The 20220-nt window shown below is 46.2% G+C and overlaps 1 protein-coding gene and 1 long non-coding RNA gene across 2 annotated transcripts in view; one reads left to right on the forward strand and one right to left on the reverse strand.

Moving 5' to 3' along the window:
• LOC144698548 (uncharacterized) overlaps positions 1-15140 on the reverse strand; it is a 71791-nt gene extending 56651 nt beyond the window's left edge. Inside the window, 2 exon segments of the mRNA XM_078570481.1 lie at positions 14242-14681; positions 14763-15140. Coding sequence (XP_078426607.1) covers positions 14242-14681; positions 14763-15140 — 818 coding nt within the window.
• The window catches only part of LOC144698290 (uncharacterized), a 493807-nt gene that overhangs the window by 362208 nt on the left and 111379 nt on the right, over positions 1-20220 (forward strand). The gene's annotated exons all lie outside the window — the stretch shown is intronic.

Below are 20220 nucleotides of genomic sequence, written 5' to 3' on the forward strand. Positions count from 1 at the left end.
GAGTGTCAAGTGGGGCTTGAATTAAGGTCCATACGGAACAGGGGCTGCTGCTCTGTGGTTAGGTGCACCGGGACCCCTATGCCCGCTTCCCCGAAATAAATGTAGCGATCGGGGCTGACGGAGGTTAACTGTCCTGCAAGAGCATTGGCCTTTTGGCGATACTCAGGGTGATCTTTCATTGTAATCCACACAGTACAGTGTAAGCGAGAGTAATACTGCACCACCTGTAACAGGCTTTTCAGAGTCCGAACAGGAGTTAAAAACGGCAGCTTATCAATTTCCTGCCACAAGCGGCACATCTTCGCCGCATAAGGGTTACCCTCAAGTTGCCAGCAGTATAAGGTCGGTTCGGGCTCAGCTTCGGGGGTAAGCAGTAGGGACATTAGCTGATGGGTCTGGGGCGAGGGTACCTCCGTATACATGCCCTGAGGGGTACAGTAGATAGTGGCTCCTAATTTGCACAGGGTCTGGCGTCCTAGCAGGGGTAAGGGAGTGGTTGCTGATACTATCAATGTCTCTTCTACACGGTTGTCTTTTAATGATAAAACAACCCGTTTCGATAGGGTCTATGATAAAGGAACCCCAGACACTCCCACAGTCACTACCCTGTTCTGACTAAGGGGCAATCCCAGGGAGGGGGGTACAGAGGACAGGGTAGCGCCAGTGTCCACCAAGGCTCGTAAATGTGTATCTCCTATTCTAAGGGTTACCATAGGTTGTGTTTCCGAGTCTTGGGAAAGTGATATAACCGCTCCCTGTACCATAACCTCCCCTGGGCCCCGCTAATTTTGTGGAAAAGGGTTATTATAAGTAAAGGAGGGAGCCGCGGTTATCGGCTGCCTGTGTGGCAGAGCAGGCTCCTTGGGGGGAGTAGATGGGCAGTCCCTGGCCCAATGCCCTTTCTTCCCGCATTTACAGCAAATGTCTTGGGATTTGTCCTGTCTCAGACCCCTAGCCTGTCCCTTACATCTGCCCTATTCTTGACGATAGAATTGGGTTTTTTGTTGTTTGGGGCCCTCCCGGGGGCTAGCAAACAGTCCCTCACGGTCCATGTTGACCAAGGTAGTGGTAATTTCGGACCAGCGCATAGTTTGCCAATTTAGATTTCGCATCTTAAAGGCCTGGGCTTGTTGGGGCAGCATACAGTTCAACAGCGTCTGAATAGCCAAGGGCCCGTTGCCCTCCAAGGGAACACCTGCACACTCTTCCCAGGTATTACTGAATCTGGCAATAAAATCAGGGGCGCCCTCATCTTTCCTCTACAAACACCGAGTTACTTCCCCCAGGTCCCCATGTCTCTGTGCTGCCCCCATAATTGCAATACGTCCCCTCCCTCGTAACCAATGCTCTAAACTTTCATTTCCCGTGTCAGCTTGATCATCATCGGACCGCCAATCCCCATTTTCCTCAGGTGGCACCGGAATGTGGCCCAGGAGCTGCCATAAGCAAATTTTAATAAGGCTTGTAAGTCGCCTGGAAGGGGTTGATAAATTGCACACGTTTGCTCCAACCAATTGAGGAAGGCTGCGGGACGCTTAATGGGGTTGGGTGCCTCGGCTACCATGGCGCGAGCCTCAGCTGGGGTCCAAGGTTTAAGTCCGGCCATGTCTCCAATCATTATTTTAGGGGCCTGAAATGCATGAGAGGCAGAGTCAGCTGCTATCTGTCTAGAGAGGCTTCGTGTGATGGCTCCATTTAGCTGAGTCACTTTCTTACTTTCACTATCAGATTCCGACCCCCTGAATCGGGAAGGGTGTTTACACTTGTCGTCAGTTGGGACTGGATTTGATGGTCCCAGTCCCGCTTCTGCCTCTGCTCCAGCTTCCGCACCCGGTCTCGCTACTTTATTACACTGTCCCCAAGCCGCTACCATCTCTATTAGTTCTCCTGTCAGGGTATCAGGTAGAGGAGGCTGACAAGGGCTGTCAGAAACGGGCGACATGAGTCTAGGGAACTGGGGATAAGGCCCCAGTAGTCCGCAGTCAGTGGGATAAGGAGGAGGGGCAGAGGGGTTTTCAGGCTCTGGAGCGGGAGTTTTCTCCTTTAGGGTGGTATCAGGGTGGTATCAGAGACCCCTCGGTTGGTCGGGGTCTCATTATCAGAAGCCAAACCCTCCTCTTTACTGTTCTGTTTGGGGGGCTACCTCCATCCATTTTTCAAAACAACCCAGCATATAATTAAAATCCCAGGTAGGATCTCCGGCCCCATTCGCAACTCCATCCCACCAGGTCTGGATGAGGGGTATTTTAAAACTGCCGCCATACGGCCATTCCCCTTGTGTCCAGCCATATAAGTCACTACTAAAAGGCACCGCGTACCTGTCCACTCCCGTTTCTATTATAACAACGTCGGCTGGCGACCCCGGAGGGACCAGCGGATCTCCTACCTTCTGCCGAGCCCTGGTTACCATTTTCATGTGTTCTTCCGTTCTCTTGCCCATCTTCAAAGTTCCTGATTTGGGTTCTGGCTTTGGTCTGTTTTTGAATTCCCGTGGAGCCGGAGATGCGGCAGATGCCTCTCTGCTGCCACGATTTCCCATTTTATCTGGAATGGAAACACAATTAAACAGCGCCTTGCGTTTTGCCTACCCATGCGCCCACCGGTGTTTAAGAATTCCTCAACAATACCTCCAAATCCTTGGGTCTTTCAAATCTTTTCGGTCGGTAGCTACCCCTTTTCAAGCACTCCCCCTTTCAGCTAGGATGCTTGTTCATCCCCCTTTCACCTCTCCAACTTAAGAGGCCACCTCTCCAACTTAAGAGGTAGCTGGGACGCTATTTAACTGCACTCCCCCTTTCTGCTAGGATGCAGTTCGTATTCTCACCAATTTAGGAGAGTCTCTCCCTTTCCCTGCGAGGATTCTTTTTCAAAGATCCGATGGTCCAGGTTTTCAAATACCTCTCCAACTTAAGAGGCCACTGGACTTCAGTCGGATCCCATCCTCGTCGCCATCTGTTGCGGAAAAACGGAGTGAACACTCAGAACCCAGAGGTTTGTCTAGGAAGTCTTTATTAAAGTCGTGATTTTTTTTTTTGCAACAATATACTTTATTCATAAAATATCTTCAACCACATTCCAAACCATTTCAAAAACACCATTACAAAGGTACAGTCAGGTTCAACTTTTACAACATGTATCACCAGGTGCATCAGAACAAACAATATTACAATCATTTGCAGACATTCATTTTGAGCTGTACAGCCCGAGGGGATTTAAACAGTTCCCAGTCCCTCGGTGCGCTGTGGCAGAAAGTTCTTAGGCAGCGACTCTTCCCCATTGTGCCTTTGCGGCGGCTGCCCCAAGCTTTAGTGCGTCCCTCAGCACGTAGTCCTGGACTTTGGAATGTGCCAGTCTGCAACACTCGGTCGGGGACAACTCTTTGCGCTGGAAGACCAACAAGTTTCGGGCAGACCAAAGAGCGTCTTTCGCCGAATTGATGATCCTCCAGCTGCAGTTGATGTTTGTCTCGGTGTGTGTCCCTGGGAACAGCCCGTAGAGCACAGAGTCCTGTGTCACAGAACTGCTCGGGATGAACCTCGACAGCAACCACTGCATCTCTCTCCAGACCTTCTTTGCAAAGGCACAATCCACAAGGAGGTGAACAACGGTCTCTTCCCCACCACAGCCACCTCGAGGGCAACATGCCGAAGGGGTGAGACTCCTGGCGTGTAGGAAGGATCTGACGGGGAGGTCCTTTCTCACCACCAGCCAAGCCACGTCTTGGTGCTTGTTGGAAAGTTCTGGCGATGAGGCATTCTGCCAGATGACTTTGACAGTCTGCTCGGGGAACCATCCCACAGGATCCACCCTCTCCTTTTCCCTCAGGGCCTCTAAGACGTTACGTGCTGACCACTGCCAGATGGACTTGTGGTCAAAGGGGTTTTTCTGCATAAATTTTTCCACGAGGGACAGGTGGTACGGCACGGTCCAACTACTTGGAGCGTTCCGCGGCAGCGTGGCCAGACCCATCCTTCGCAACACCGGGGACAGGTAGAACCTCAGCACGTGGTGACACTTGGTGTTTGTGTACTGAGGGTCTACGCACCGCTTGATGCAGCCACACACAAAGGCTATCAGTATGAGGGCGATGTTGGGCACGTTTTTTCCCCCTTTATCTAGAGGCTTGTACATCGCGTCCCTGCGGACACGATCCATTTTTGACCTCCAGATAAAGCGGAAGATGGCTCGAGTGATCGCCACCACGCAGGAGTGTGGAATGGGCCAGACCTGCGCCACGTACAGCAACAGCGAGAGTGCTTCACACCTGATGACCAGGTTCTTACCCGCAATGGAGAGGGAGCGTCGCTCCCACATGCCCAGTTTCCTTTTCACCATAGACACTCGCTCCTTCCAGTTTCTAACGCATGCTCTGGTCCCTGCGAACCATATCCCCAGCACCTTCAGGCCGTCAGCCCTGACAGTGAAGGGGACAAACTCCGCCCAGTTCACAGCTCAACCTACCAGCTTGCAGCTTCCTGCACCTTGACCCCGCCCGGCCCAGGTGTGGGACAGTCTAAGGTGAGTCCTTCGTGTTACCATGATAGTGGGGGAGGGGTGACCTCCTGCCTGTGCTGTGTCCCAAATGGTTCCATCCTCCCCTCCCCCAGGGCCCACTAAACACTGCATGCAGACGGCTGATGGACCTTGGGGATCCTCACTGACCTGCACAGGTATATTATGCTGCTCCCCACCCCCGATACACTCTGTAAACAAGTTGCTTTTCTTTTTTTTTTCTGCTGTCCCTTCGCGGAAATATCTTGTTTCATACAAGTTTTGTTGAAGACTTGTTCAATCTTGTTTAATTGCAGGGCTATGGGGCAAAGGCAGGGACGCGGCATTAGGTAAATTGTCCCTTCAGGGGCCTAATACAGACACGACTGGCTGAATGGCCTCCTTCTTTTGCTGCAACTATTCTATGATTCTCTGACTTGTCTCTATCCCGCTGCTCCATTCAAAGTGATTCCCACCTTCTACTTTTGTCCCTGGATCCCTGTTTAACAAAGTAATTATCTCTGCCCTCATTTGTTCCTTATTTCTTTTGAGTCCTAGTTTTCCTTTGTTATTTCTCTCATTTTCTTCACATTGCATTCAGATTGTTGTTATCGTGCCATTCACACCTAATCTAGAAGCAGCTTTTGTGTTTTTAATAGTCCCATTACCACTCCCTTTGACCTTGCATTATGAAGCCTTTTGTCAGTTAATCTCTCTCGCCCTGCAGCCTTTCATAGACCTTCCCTTCTGTTCCTCTTCCACCTTTCAATGGCTCACAGACCTGAATCGTTAATTCTGTTTCTCTCTCTACAGATTCTTCCAGATCTGCTGAGTGTTTCCAGTTTTTAATCTTTTCATTTCATATTTTAAGCATTGCAGTAATTTTCGTTTCTCCATTCCAAGCACTCTACCTGACATTATTCATAATTCAATTCAGTTATTCATAAATTAATTTATCTGTATTTTATGTCTTGAAAACTGATTATTTATTGAGCTATTTATCAGTTATCAGTGTCTTTAAATGTTACAATTTCACAACTCCTCATGATTTCCCCACACTTCCTGGCACTAATATTAAATCCAAAGCAATCTTAAATGGAAGGGTCAGCCCAGCATTGACAGACCAGTCAGTTTAACCTCTTGTGTGGGAAAGCATTTAGAAGCGGCAATTCAGGTCAAAATTAGGTCACTTGTACAATTTGTTCAGGACAATCGTGTTGAACTAAATTTCTTGAGTTTTTGATAAGGCAACAGAGAATGTTGATGAGGGTAACACGGTTGATGTGCACATGAACTGCTAAACGGCATTTGATACAGTGCCAAGTAACAGGCATGTCAGCAGAGTTAAAATCCATGGGGCAGAGGCAGCATTGGCTGTGTGACAGGCAACAACACGCATGGTGAACGGTTGCTTTTTAAAATTGAGGAACAGTGTACAGTGGGATCACAAGATGTCGGTTGTCAGACCACTGATTTCTTGACATATATTATCGATTTAGACTTGTGTGTGCCGGGCTGCATTTCAAAATTTGCAAACGACACCAAATTTTCAAGTTGTGTTTACAGTGGGGAGGATGATGATTAACCTCAAGAGGACATAGACACGATGGTGGAATGGGCAGACAGGTGGCAGATAAAATTTCATTCAGAGAGGTGTGAAGTGATTCATTTCGGTAGGAAGGAAAGGCAATATAAGATAAAGGATACAAGTGTAAAAAGGTGCAGCAGTTTAATCTGGGGCTTTATGTGCACAAATCATTGAAGATGGAGGGGCAGGCTGAGAAAGCAGTGAATAAAGCAAGTGGAATCCTGGGCTTTATGAATACGGGAATAAAGTACAAAATCAACCAAGTTAGAATAAACCTGAATAAAAAACACCGCTTTGGACCCAACTGTAGTATTGTGTCCAATTCTGAGCTTTAGGAAGAATGTGAGATTTTGGAGGAAAGATTCACGAGAGATCGGAACTTCAATTAGGTTCAGTGAAGTTGGTTTGTTATCCTTGGAAGGGGAACCGTTTTCTTGCATCTTTTCTGGACCCTCTGTCTTCACTTCCTTCCGAAATTGTAGCCATTCAGTGGCGGTGATGTTAAAAACTTTCTTTCATGGAATGTGGGCCAGCATTTGTTGCCCTTGAAACAAGTGCTTGCCACAACATTTCAGAGGGTTATCAAGAGTAACCACATTTCGGTGTGGCTCTGGAGTCACATGTAAGACCAGGTAAGGACGGCAGATTTCCTTCCTGAAAGGACATTAGTGAACCAGGTGGGTTTTTATGACAATCGACAATGGCTTAATCGTCGCCCTTATTGAGACTCGCTTTCAATTCCAGATTTAATAATTGATTTTTAATCCCACCAGCTGCGGTGGTGGGATTTGAACCCCTGTCCCCAGAGCATTAAGCTGGTTTTCTGGATTATTAGTCCAGTGACATTCCCACTGTGGCACCGTCTCCCCCAATATATATTTTTATTTATTTGTAGCCAACAGTTGAGTATTTGTCAGTATTTTGTTCCATGTGGTTTCTATTCTGAGTTTCAGACAGTTTCTGTGCCAAGTGGACGAGATGTTTAAAGTTCATTCATTTGCCCCTTTTCCATCTCCAGGTCCGGGAAAGACACAGAGAATAATGTCCCCTCATTAAGTATCTATTGATGATACTGAGATGGACAATTCCCACTCCCCATCTTTCCGGTGGATAATGGATGTTCTGTTACATTCAGGTTTCTCTATAATTTGATCACTAATTTTATTGAGTTTTTATGTATTTTTTTCCCCGAGACCCAGACCCAGGGTAACGGCCGCCATCCTGTTTCAGCAGGAAGCAGGGCGCATGCGCGGCCTTCTTGTGGATGTAACAGTGAGTGAGTCCATGGGACATTTACATATTCAGGGTGAGAGTTGCTGATCCTCAACCTCTGATGATACTTCAGCCCCACAATCCTAATCTCTGGCTGCCCAGTGTAAAGGGGTGGGTGGGTTTGTTAAATCAGAGAATCTTCTCCTGTAACTGTTCATGGGCCTGTTTAACACAGGGATTTCTAGGATGGGTCTGGTCACATTGGCTGCCGACCTCTCTTCCATGGTCTTGTCCGTGTCCGGGTGTGCCTGGTGAGGGAACATGCAGTATCCACCGGGTCGCTTGATACCTCCCACAACCGGTGAGCACCTCAGGGTACAGAGTGTCTCATAGACACTGGAAACAACATCCTGGTTGAGTTAGGAAGGTTCCCTTTGCTTTTGCTGGGACTTTGTTGCTGATTTGAATTTCATTCAGTTTGATTGGACCACATGTTTGGGTGAAGAATGTACCAAAGAAACTCGAATTTTCTGCTTTGAATTTCTATCCTGTACTTAGATTGAATATTTTTTGTAAACTCCTTTTACGGGGTACAAGAGGGAGATGATTTGCTGATAGGAAACTCAAACCAAACATCACATCAAGGTCTGACAGAGTCACTCGATTGAGCAGGAAACATAGAAAATAGGAGCAGGAGCAGGCCATTCGGCCCTTCGAGCCTGCTCCACCATTCATTATGATCATGGCTGATCATCCAACTCAATAACCTGCTCCCGCTTTCACCCCAAGAGCTATATCTAACTCCTTCTTGAAAACATTCAAGGTTTTGGCCTCAACTACTTCCTGTGGTAGCGAATTTCACAGGCTCACTACTCTCTGGGTGAAGAAATTTCTCCTCATCTCAGTCCTAAATGGTCTACCCCCGTATCCTCAGACTGTGACCCCTGGTTCTGGACACCCCCACCATCGGGAACATCCTTCCTGCATCTCCCCTGCCTTGTCCTGTGAGAATTTTATAGATTTCTATGAGATCCCACCTCATTCTCCTGCACTCCAGCGAATTTAATCCTAACTAACTCCATCTCTCCTCTAATGTCAGTCCTGCCATCCCAGGAATCAGTCTGGTAAACCTTCGCTGCACTCTCTCTATAGCAAGAACATCCTACCTCAGATAAGGAGTCTAAAACTGCACACAATATTCCAGGTATGGTCTCACCAAGGCCCCGTATAATTGCAGCAAGACATCCCTAATCCTGTGCTTGAATGCTTTCGCTATGAAGGCCAACATACCATTTGCCTCCTTTACCGCCTGCTGCACCTGTATGCTTACCTTCAGCAACTGGTGTACGAGGACACCCAGGTCTCGTTGCACATTTCCCTCTCTCAATTTATAGCCATTCAGATAATAATATTCCTTCTTGTTTTTCTACCAAAGTGGATAACCTCATATTTATCCAAATTATACTGCATCTGCCATGCATTTGCCTACTCACTCAGCTTGTCTAAATCACACTGAAGCATCTCTGCTCCCTCCTCACCTCTCACCTTCCCACCCAGCTTTGTGTCATCTGCAAATTTGGAGATATTACATTTAATTCCCTCATCTAAATCATTGATATATATTGTGAAAAACTGGGGTCCCAGAACCTATCCCTGCGCTACCCCACTAGTCACTGCCTGCCTGCCATTTGGAAAAAGACCCATTTATTCCTATTCTTTGTTTCCTGTCTGCCAACCAGTTTTCTATATCTCTCTATACACTACCTCCAATCCTATGTGCTCTAATTTTACATGCTGATCTATTATGTGGGACTTTGTCGAAAGCCTTCTGAAAGTCCAAATAATCCACATCCACTGGTTCCCCCTCATCAACTCTACTTGTTTCATCCTCGAAACATTCCAGTAGATTTGTCAAGCATGATTTCCCTTTCATAAATCCACGTTGACTCTGTCCCATTCTGCCACTTTATTTTTCCAAGTACTAAGCTATTAAATCTTTTATAATGGACTCTAGAATTTCCCGCACGACTGACGTCAGGCTGACTGGTCTATAACTCCCGACGTTGGACCTGAATAACATTGATCTTTGACTGTGGAAGGAGAAATATTTGTCTCTTCTGTCTGTGGGAAAAGATTTCAAACGTCAGTGTGACTGGAAATGCACCGAGACACAGACACGCCCGAGTGAGAGTGTTCCAGTGAACTGACTGTGGAAAGAGCTTTAATCTGTTACACTACCTGAAAAAAACATCTCACCATTCACAGCGGGGAGAAACTGTGCAAGTCTTCTGTGTGTGGACAAGGATTCAACTGATCGTCCAATATGGAGAGACACGGGGACACTGACACCATGGAGAGACCGTGGAAATGTGGGGACTGTGGGTTAGGATTCAGATCCCCATCTGAGCTGGAAACTCATCAGCGCACTCACACTGGGGAGAGGCCTTTCATCTGCTCCGAGTGTGGGAAGGGATTCACTCTCCGAACCCACCTCACTTCACATCAACTTGTTTGCTCAGACATGAGACCTTTTGAATTTTGCGACTATGAGAAGAGCTTTAAAAGCAAAAGGAATCTGCTGATACACCAGCGAGTTCACACTGGGAAGAGGCCATTAACCTGCACTGACTGTGGGAAGGGATTCACTCAGATAAGTACCCTCACTTCACATCAACTTGTTCACTCTGACAAGAGACCTTTTAAATGTTCTGACTGTGAAAAGTGCTTCAAAAGCAGAAAGATTCTGCTGACACACCAGCAAGTTCACACTGGGCAGAAACCATTCAACTGCTCCAAATGTGGGAAGAAATTCACTCAACTAACCCAGTTCACATCACATCAACGTGTTCACTCTGAAAAGAAACCTTTTAAACGTGCCGACTGTGTGAAAAGCTATAAAAGCAAAATGGGTTTGCTGACACACTAGCAAGTTCACACTGGAGAGAGGCCTTTCTCTTGCTCCGTGTGTGGGAAGGAACCCCTCCGGCTGACACACCAGCGAGTTCACCCTGGAGAAAGGCCATTCACCTGCTCCGTGTGTGGGAAGGGATTCAGTTATTAATCCACCCTGCAGACAGACCAATGTATTCACAAGTGACTCCCGGGGTTGGATTCCGCTGTTATTATTGCTGCAAATCACATCCAGGACTGAACCATGCTCTTTCCGACAGTTGGGGTTTGTTTCTGCTGATGTTAATAATCCCTGTCACTGGGCTGGAGTTTAATATCCTGTAGAAAGCTTAAATCAATCAGCCTTGTGTCAAGCATTGTCGACATATTAGTCGAGGCATTGAATGCAAGAGCAGGGATGTTATGATGGAGCAGTATAAAGCATTAGTTAGCCCACATTTGGAGTACTCTGTGCAGTTCTGTTTGCCACACTATAGGAAGGATGTGATTGCAATGGAGAGGGTGCAGAGGAGATTCACTCAGGATGTTGCCTGGGCTGGAGAGTTTCAGCTATGAAGAGAGACTAGATAGGCTGGGGTTCTTTTCCTTGGAGCAGAGAAGGCTGAGGGGGTACCTGATAGAGGTGTACAAAATTATGAGGGGCATAGATAGGGCGGATAGGAAGACATTTTTCTCTTTAGTGGAGAGTTAATACTCAGGGGGGCATAGATTTAAGTTAAGGGGCAGAAGGTTTAGAGGGGATTTGAGGATTTTCTTTTCACCCAGAGGGTGGGGTCTATCTGGAACCTGCCGGTGAAGCCTACATCCCGTGAATGAATTTTAAAAGAAAGACAACGCTTTCATCCCAGAAATCAACTGAGTGAACCTTCCCTGAAATGCTTCTAATACAACTCTATCCATCCTCAAGATTACCCATAACTATGTTATCATAAGGTGCGAATGGTATGAGCTGGAACTTGGTCTTTTTTATTTTTCAATCCATTTGCTAACAGAATCTGCCCCTCCCATCCCCAGATTCAGACAATGATTAACTGAGATTCAGTCTCTAATGGCGGCCTTAAAAGTGGACAAATCCCCAGGCCCAGGTGAAATGTGGAACTCAGTGCCTGAGGGAGTGGTAGAGGCAGGAACCCTCACAACAGTTAAGAAGTATTTAGATGAACACTTGAAACACCACAGCTTACAGGGCTACGGGTCAAGTGGTGGAAAATGGATGAGAGTAGTTGGGCTTTGATGACGACCACTGCAGGAATTCACCAAGGCTCCTTCGACAGCACCATCCAAACCCATGATCGCTACCATCTAGAAGGATAAGGGCAGCAGATAGATGGGAACACCACCATCTGGAAATTCCCCTCCAAGTCACTCATCATCCTGAAATGGAAATATATTGCCATTCCTTCACTGTCGTTGGTTCAAAATCCTAGAAGTCCCTTCCTAACAGCATTGTGAGTGTAGCTACACCACATGGACTGCAGTGGTTCAAGAAGGCAGCTCATCACCACCTTCTCAAGTGGAACTAGCGGTGGGCAATAAATGCTGGCCCAGCCAGCGAAGCCCATATCCCATGAATGAAGAAGAAAAAACAGGGCATGAGTGATTATTGTGGCCAGTAGAATAAAACAATGTTTTAAATTATCAATACAGTAAGACCTATTCCAGATAAAAATTGTCTCTCAAACATTCAGGAAAGAATTAAACACCTTGAACATATCAAAGTGAGTATAATTAATTTGAAGAAGGAAATAGAATCTAGATTTAGAAAATATCCACGAAGAGGATGTAGGTTAACAGAGAGCTGAAGAATCTTTAAAGTCTGTGCATAAACTTTTGTTTGAACCAGATGTAATTACAACATGTCAATAATTTAGAATTGTGTGGGATGATCAGCAGATGGGGAGGATGAATCTAAGTCGATAGTTATCACATTTTAGCGGAAAAGTTTTGACATTTATTCTTGGTGGCAGCTCAAGTGTTTGTGTTGCTGATTCTGATCATTCTAGTAGCTTTAGTATGTTATCTACAGTTTGTTATCAAGAAATTAGGAAAACAAGCTCGTAGCTTAGAAATAGTGAGGTTAGTCATAAATCAGTTGTGAGAAGTCAGTAAAGATATTCCCTTCTCAAGGTGGAGAGATCTGTGAGAAATAACTGTCTAATTAACTTTATAAAATCTTCAGAAATTTAATGAACATTACAGAAATAGTTCTCTCTCTCTCTCTTCCTTGTATAGGAAGAAAGATTCCTGGGTTGATAAACATAGGACAACGTACCCTTATGATAACTCATCAGGATGGTCTCAGTAGTTATGGGATGGAATTTGTAGTGGTGATTGAAGACAATGGCTTTTGTCTTCAATTTTTAATTGGAGGAAATTTCTGCTCATCCAGTACTGGATGTGGGATAAGCAGTTTGATAATTTAGTAACAGTGGAGGAATGGAGAGGGATGGTGGTGAGGTAGAGCTGGGGGTTGTCAGTGTACATGTGTAAAGTAACACGGTTCTTTTGGATGACGTCACCTAGTGGTAGCATGGAGATGGGAAATAGGAGGGGGCAAAGATAGATCCTGCTTTTAGGATGGGTCAGGATGGTGGATTAAAAGGTGAGAGGGACAGTACCAGAAGAGAGAGACAAATCTGTGAATAATATCAGCTAACATGGAGAAGTTGGGTGATCAGTAGATCAGTGAGAGTGGGGTCAGTACAGCAGAAAGTGAGTCTCATGGACAAGATGAGCACTGAGAGGGCATGAGGGGAGATGGGAGATAAACTGGAGAAAATGTGGGTTCAGGGTTCAGACAGTTTGTCCCGGTGGGCTAGTGGAAGGGAGGGAAGCAGCAGAGGCAGCTGATCGGATTTTCTCAATCTTAGTGACAAAGAAGCTCCATGGGCAGAATTTTGCCCTTGGCGTGCGGGCTCGGTGGGGCGAGTGGGGCAGTTGGGAAGCTGACCGCTGCCTGCAATCGGGCCCGGAAGGCAATTTCATACTGGGGGCCAATTAAGGCCTGCGCTGCGTGAAACATGAGCAGCAGTGCTCAGCGCTGCCTGTGCAGGCGGGGGGTGGAGTGCGAGCTGGGCGAGTGTGACCTTTGTGCATGCACGCGAGAGCGAGCTACATAATCTCCCTGAGGCAGAGAGCTGTCTCAGGGAGATGGATTGACTTGAAAAAGAAATTAAAAATTTTATACAGGTTATGAAACATGTCCCCTCATGTAACTCTGTCACATGATCAGGGACATGTTTTTAATTAATAAAATAAAAGCAAAATACTGCAGGGCCGTACTTCTTCAAGGTCGGCATTCCTGGAAGAGAAGTGGCAGTGAATTAAATAAGATAAAAGCAAAAGACTGCAAAATACTTTTGCAAAAAAACAAAACTCTGTTTGTCTCTCCAGAGACGCTGTCAGACCTGCTAAGTTTTTCCAGCATTTTCTGTTTTTGTTTCATGTTTTTAATTCAAGTGTAAAATTTGATTTGCTTCAGGTGACCTCGTCTCGCCCGTGGATGAGGTTTCCTGAAAAAGGTAAAGGCCGCTTGGCCTTTTCGCCCGCCCGCCAACCATTAGGTTCGATGGGCAGCGTAAATTTGAATTTAATTAACTTCTTAGTGGCCTTACAGGCTTCTTAATTGTTGGTGAAATATTGCGGGACTGCGCGATGACGTCGGGACGCTCGCCCACCCAGCGTAATTTTCTGCCCCAGGAGCTCCTCCCACTTGTTGTTGGAGGTGAGGATGGAGGAGACAGGGGTGAGGAAGAGCCCTTCAAAAGGAACTAACTTGTGTTTGAGAGATTAAAAACACTTGATACACGGTGAGTTTAACACAAAGCTGATTTATTTGACTTTTATCCAGGATATTGCTCCCGATATCTGACCTGGAGTTTATTAACATCAGCAGAAAGAGACTCCAATGAACATGGTTCAGTCCTGGATGTGATTTCACAACAACATCCAATCAGTGTAGTTACTTGTGAACTTGCTGGTGTCTCTGTAAATGGTATAAGCGAGTGAATCCCTTCCCACACCTGGAACAGGTGAACAGCCTCTCCCCAGTGTGAACTCGCTGGTGTCTCAGCAGATGGGATGACTGAGTGAATCCCTTCCCACACTCAGAGCAGGTGAATGGTCTCTCCCCAGTGTGAATTCGCTGGTGTACAGTGAGTTGAGATGATCGCCTGAACCCAGTCCCGCAGTGAGAGCACCTGAACGGACTCTCGTCAGTGTGAACACGTTGATGGGACATCAGTTCCCCGGAACTTTTATAGCATTTCCCGCAGTCTGGGCATTTAAAGGGTCGCTTGTCAGTGTGAACTCGCTGATGTCTCAGCAGGTTGAATGAGGTGGTGAATCCCTTCCCACACTCAGAGCAGGTGAATGGTCTCTCCCCAGTGTGAAACCGCTGGTGTTCAGTGAGTTGAGATGCTCGCCTGAACCCAGCCCCACAGTGAGAGCACCTGAACGGTCTCTCATCAGTGTGAACATGCTGATGGGACATCAGTTCCCCGGAACATTTATAGCATTTTCCACACTCTGGGCATTGGAAAGGGCTCTCTCCAGTGTGCACTCGCTGGTGTATCAGTAGATTGGATGAGGTAATGAAGCCTTTCCCACACTGGGAGCAGGTGAACGGCCTCTCTCCAGTGTGAATTCGCTGGTGTACAGTGAGATGAGATGAACGTCTGAACCCAGTCTCACAGTGAGAGCACCTGAACGATCTCTCATCAGTGTGAACACGTTGATGGCACATTAGTTCCTCAGAACTTTCACAGCACTTCCCACAGTCTGAGCATTTAAAAGGCCTCTTATCAGTGTGAACTCGCTGGTGTGTCTTCAGGCTGGATGACTGACTGAATCCTTTCCCACACTGGGAGCAGATGAATGGCCTCTCCCCAGTGTGACTGCGGCGATGAGTTTCCAGCTCAGATGAGAATCTGAATCCCATTCCACAATCCCCACATTTCCACAGTTTCTCCCCACTCTGAGCGGTGCCTTTTCCTTCCATGTTCAAAATCCGATGATATTCATGTTACGGTAAATTGGGCGACACCGTCAGATGCTGATGTGATGTTAAGTTTCAGTTTCCCGACTGCAAATCCTCCTCTTCCAAAAACCTGTGAAACTGATTTAAAACAGAAAAAAGGGAATGAGAGAGAACCTACAAAAACACAAAGGCAGGTTGTGAAATTGAGCTGAATGAATCTGGGAATTTGTGGGGCCGGCACTAGGAAAAAATGACCATGAAAACTGCTGGATTGTCATAAAAACCCAACTGGTTCACTAATGTCCTTCAGGGAAGGGAACCTGCCACCCAGTCTGGGCCTACACAAGACTCTGGCCCACAAGGGAGGAGAGGGAGAGAGAGGTGGGAGAGGTAGCGGGTGAAGGAATACCTACAACACAACAAGAACTTTGACAAAGTCTCCAGAAACCTCAACCTCCACCACCGAAAGGACCAGGGTAGCAGGTTATTTGTGAACACCATCACCTCCAAGATCCCCTCAAAGTCACACACTATCCTGACTCGTCTGGATGAACAGAAATTTCCTCCATTTCAATATTGGGAAGACTGAAGCCATTGTCTTCAATCCCCACTACAAACTCCACTCCCTGACCACTGGCTCCATCCCTCGCCCTGACAACTGCCTGAGGCTGAATCAGACATTTATAGGGACATAGGAGCAGGAATAGGCCATTCAGACCGTTGAGCCTGCTCCAACATTCAATCTGATCAAAGTCCTTTTCCACACCCTCCATATATCCCTGTATGTAATTGCTCAACCTGTCATCCATTCCTTTGTTCCGTCTAGACTTAACTCTCCGAACACACACCCGGCCGGCTTCCCACATTCAGCCTCCCTGTAATACAAAACTCTGCTTACTCGCATCAAGCCTTGTTCACCCATCACACCTGTATTAACCGACTTACAAAGCCTCTGGGTTAAGGAGGACCTCAATTTGAAATTTCACATCCTCGTTTTCAAATCCCTCCATGGTGTCTCCCTCCCTACCTCTGTAATCTCCTCCAGCCTCACAGCCCTCCGAGATATCTACACTTCTCTAATTCCGACCTGCTCAGTGTTCCTGATTTTAACTGCTCCACCTTTTGTGTCTCCCCCAGCAGTTGCCAAGGCCACAAGCTCTGGAATTTCCCCCTTAAACCTCTCTACCTCACTTTCCTCCTTTAAGATAATCCATAAAACCTACCTCTTTCAGTGAATTTTTGTGCATCTGCCCTGATATCTCTTCAGGTGGCTCAGTGTCAAATGTTTCTTTCTAACACTCCTGTGAAACACCTTGGTACGTTCCATTACACAATAGAATTAATTCATTACCATTTTAGGGTGGGCAGAATCTGATGGTCAACATAGGCACTAAAGTGGAAGAGAGATGGACTATAGCGCAGGATAAACAACTCCTGAAAGATACTGTGGGAAGATAAAGCTGGGGAGCCAGCAGCACATGGTCAGGGGATGGGCAGCAGTGGAAACCTCATTTAGACACATTTGGCAGAAGGAACATTAAAATCCTAAACATAGTTAAAATACATCCATTATTAGGGACAGAGAAAGTTAGACAATGGCAGAGAGGTGATCAGGGAGAGCAGAGGATGAAACAGAGCAATAGATGGACATGGATTCAGATCCACAGTAAAGGAGTCACGCCAGCCCCAGAGCCGTGAAATCTCTCATAGATAACAGAGAACAGCACTAAAAGCCCTAAACTGTTGATGAATAGTCAAAAATACTCAACTCTGAAATAATTAGTTTTTAAATTTAAAATCTCCTGCTGGATCCCGCAGCTGGAAAGATATCAGAAGCACTGGAGTCAGAGAAAAATCTCCCAGTTGAGGAAATACCCGGGGAGCGGGGTGATGTCACAGTGTAATTGTCGGTGTGTGATGATGTCACAGTGTAATTGTCGATGTGTGATGATGTCATAGACACGAACACAGAACATCCGGGTCTGTGCAAACCAGTGATCACCACACATTGTGAAAGACGTGAGGGTCCTTGAGAAAGTGCAGAGGAGATTTACCAGGGTCAGGGATGAGGGATTTTAGTTGTAAGGTTAGTTTGGAGAAACTGGGGTTGTTCTCCTTGGAGTAAAGTGGATTGAGGGGAGATTTGATGGAGATGTATAAGTTTATGATAGGTTGAGATAAGAAACATGAAGATGTTCACATTAGTTGATCATAAAAGGTTTACGGATACAGACTTAAGATTTGAGGCAAGATCTATAAGGGGGATGTGAGGAAAAAACTTTACACAGTGAGTGATTGAGTGATCCGGAACTCAGTGCTTACACTCAGAGGCCGATAATATTCAGGTCCTGATGAATCAAGTGACTCTGTCAGCTCTTGATGTGATGTTTGGTTTGAGTTTCCCGTCTACAAATCCTTCCCATTGAACATCCTGTAAAAAGGAGATTATTAAAAAACTCTGTCACTGTCAGTCTAGGATAGAAATTGCGAAGAGACAAATATTTCTCTTTGTTTGCGTTTGCTTTGTGTAAATCCTCCCCTTCTAACTGTAACAGGAGTTTCCAAAATCCATCCCTGTCAGTCCAGGATTCACAATATTCTCTCCTCCTGCTACCTGGACGAGGATGACCGCGCATGCGTCCTGCTGCACAGCCGCTGCCCCCGGGCCGAGCAGAGGGAGAGACCCAGACATTTCCGGTCTGTTCACCGCAAATGCGGGACCGGTAGTTTTATATTAAGGCTCTGCGGCCTGTACCAAGTGTTTATGAAACCTCCCTGCCCACTCCACTGGCTCCATTCCTCCCGCCCACCTACTAACTCTGTTATTCTGCTGCAGTCGGCATTTTCTCATCACGTCGCTGGCTCCGGTCACGGGACAGCACTGCGCATGCTCAGATAGGAGACTGCAATGCGCGGGTGCCAATTACGCTTCGCTGTGCGCATGCGCAAGGCCTTGGCGTTCTGGGTAGAACACCTTCTGTACCGCTCTGAATGCTGGGTGAATGGTCCGCCATTCGAGAGCGATATTCTTGCATGTAAAATTATGTTTCATGTTGCGATGATGATCGGACGCTTGGAGAGAAAATTTAAAATTTTTAATTCGATTAATAGAACAGTCAAAGTACACGGGCCATAGTACAAAGTTCCATAGTTCTGTCCTGGGTGTAATTAACAACAGAACAAACCCCAACAGTCCAAGGTGAATTCACTGGATTCTCAGCAGTCCGGGTGAAGAAGTGATTTTTCCTTCCATACGCCGAGCATTTAAACTCTGCTTTGTCATTCAGAACGTGACTGTTGCGAATTAAATCCTTTGAACTTTTAAAGCTGGATTGTTAACAGGTGGCCAAACTGAGAAAATCCCTTCGCAGAGTTTTCTCCATCAGATGTGACTGCTGCTGTGTCAACTATTAAAGTGACACCTCAGTTAAACCTTATTTATTCTAATAATGCCACTGCGCAAAGCTAATGGAGTTTCCCCAGACAAGCGGTGGTCTAGCAAACGCAAACTGTTCACACTTGTGGTGAGCAAAATGAGTTGATTTCAGCGCATTGCACACTCTCGTCTGGGATTGAGTTTAACAGTTATAGTTTATTTTCCAAAATTATATTAGCAGATTGAAACATTATTTATCTGCTGGAATGTTGAAATGAGAAGGAAATGCTGATGGGATGGGAGTATGCTAATCCTCCCTCTGATACCTTGTGAAGTGAAATGATGCCCTGTCTACAAGGAGCACGTGTCCAAGCTTCCCAGAGGGTAGTTTAAACGGTTGTGTTAACCCATCTAACATAACTAATAGTAACACTACTTTGAACGTTATTTATAAATAATAATTTTAGGAAACTCTGGACACAGTAATGGCTCCTTGTGCATTATACCCAGTTCAGACTCAGTGAGGGGCAGTGGGAGCAGAGAGAAGAGAGTTTTCTGCTTCATGTTGACACATTGTACCCAGTTCAGACTCAGTGACTGGAGTAAGAGCAGGGAGAAGAGAGTTTCCTGCTTCATGTTGACACATTGTACCCAGTTCAGACTCAGTGAGGAGGAGTGGGAGCAGAGAGAAGAGAGTTTCCTGCTTCATGTTGACACATTGTACCCAGTTCACACTCAGTGAGGGAGAGTGGGAGCAGGGAGGAGAGAGTTTTCTGCTTCATGTTGATATATTGTACCCAGTTCAGACTCAGTGAGGAGGAGTGGGAGCAGAGAGAAGAGAGTTTTCTGCTTCATGTTGACACATTGTACCCAGTTCACACTCAGTGACGGGAGTAAGAGCAGGGAGAAGAGAGTTTCCTGCTTCATGTTGACACATTGTACCCAGTTCAGACTCAGTGAGGAGGAGTGGGAGCAGAGAGAAGAGAGTTTCCTGCTTCATGTTGACACATTGTACCCAGTTCACACTCAGTGAGGGAGAGTGGGAGCAGGGAGGAGAGAGTTTTCTGCTTCATGTTGATATATTGTACCCAGTTCAGGCTCAGTGAGGGGCAGTGGGAGCAGAGAGAAGAGAGTTTTCTGCTTCATGTTGACATATTGTACCCAGTTCAGGCTCAGTAAGGAGCAGTGGGAGCAGGGAGGAGAGAGTTTCCTGCTTCATGTTGATACATTGTTGGGAACTGGAGTTCTGAGCAGTTCTGATGAATCATGCACCCCCAGCTGCTGATTTTGCTGAGTGCTTCCAGCTTTGTTTTTTTACTTTTAAATTTCAAGATTCATCTTCTGCAATTATTATTTTTATAGATCTGTATTTCAATTGATCCCAGGCTTGTTTTCAATTTGTGATTAGTATTTTTTCTGTTTTGTGTATCCATGCACAGAATGTGAGACAGCATTTATTGCCAATCCCTACTTGCCCTTGAGAAGGTGGTAGTGAGCTGCCTTCTTGAACGGCTGTAGTCCTTGTGGTGTAGGTACACCCACAGTGTTGTAATTAGGATACAACCTTTCAGAGCCAATAATTAAACTTGGCTCAAATATATTAAGAGGAGAAATGAAAGCAAAATGTTACTTATAAGGTACTGAAACATGATATTTTTTCATGTG

The sequence above is a fragment of the Cetorhinus maximus genome, chromosome 23, assembly GCF_964194155.1.
Source record: "Cetorhinus maximus chromosome 23, sCetMax3.hap1.1, whole genome shotgun sequence".
Lineage (NCBI taxonomy): Eukaryota > Metazoa > Chordata > Chondrichthyes > Lamniformes > Cetorhinidae > Cetorhinus > Cetorhinus maximus.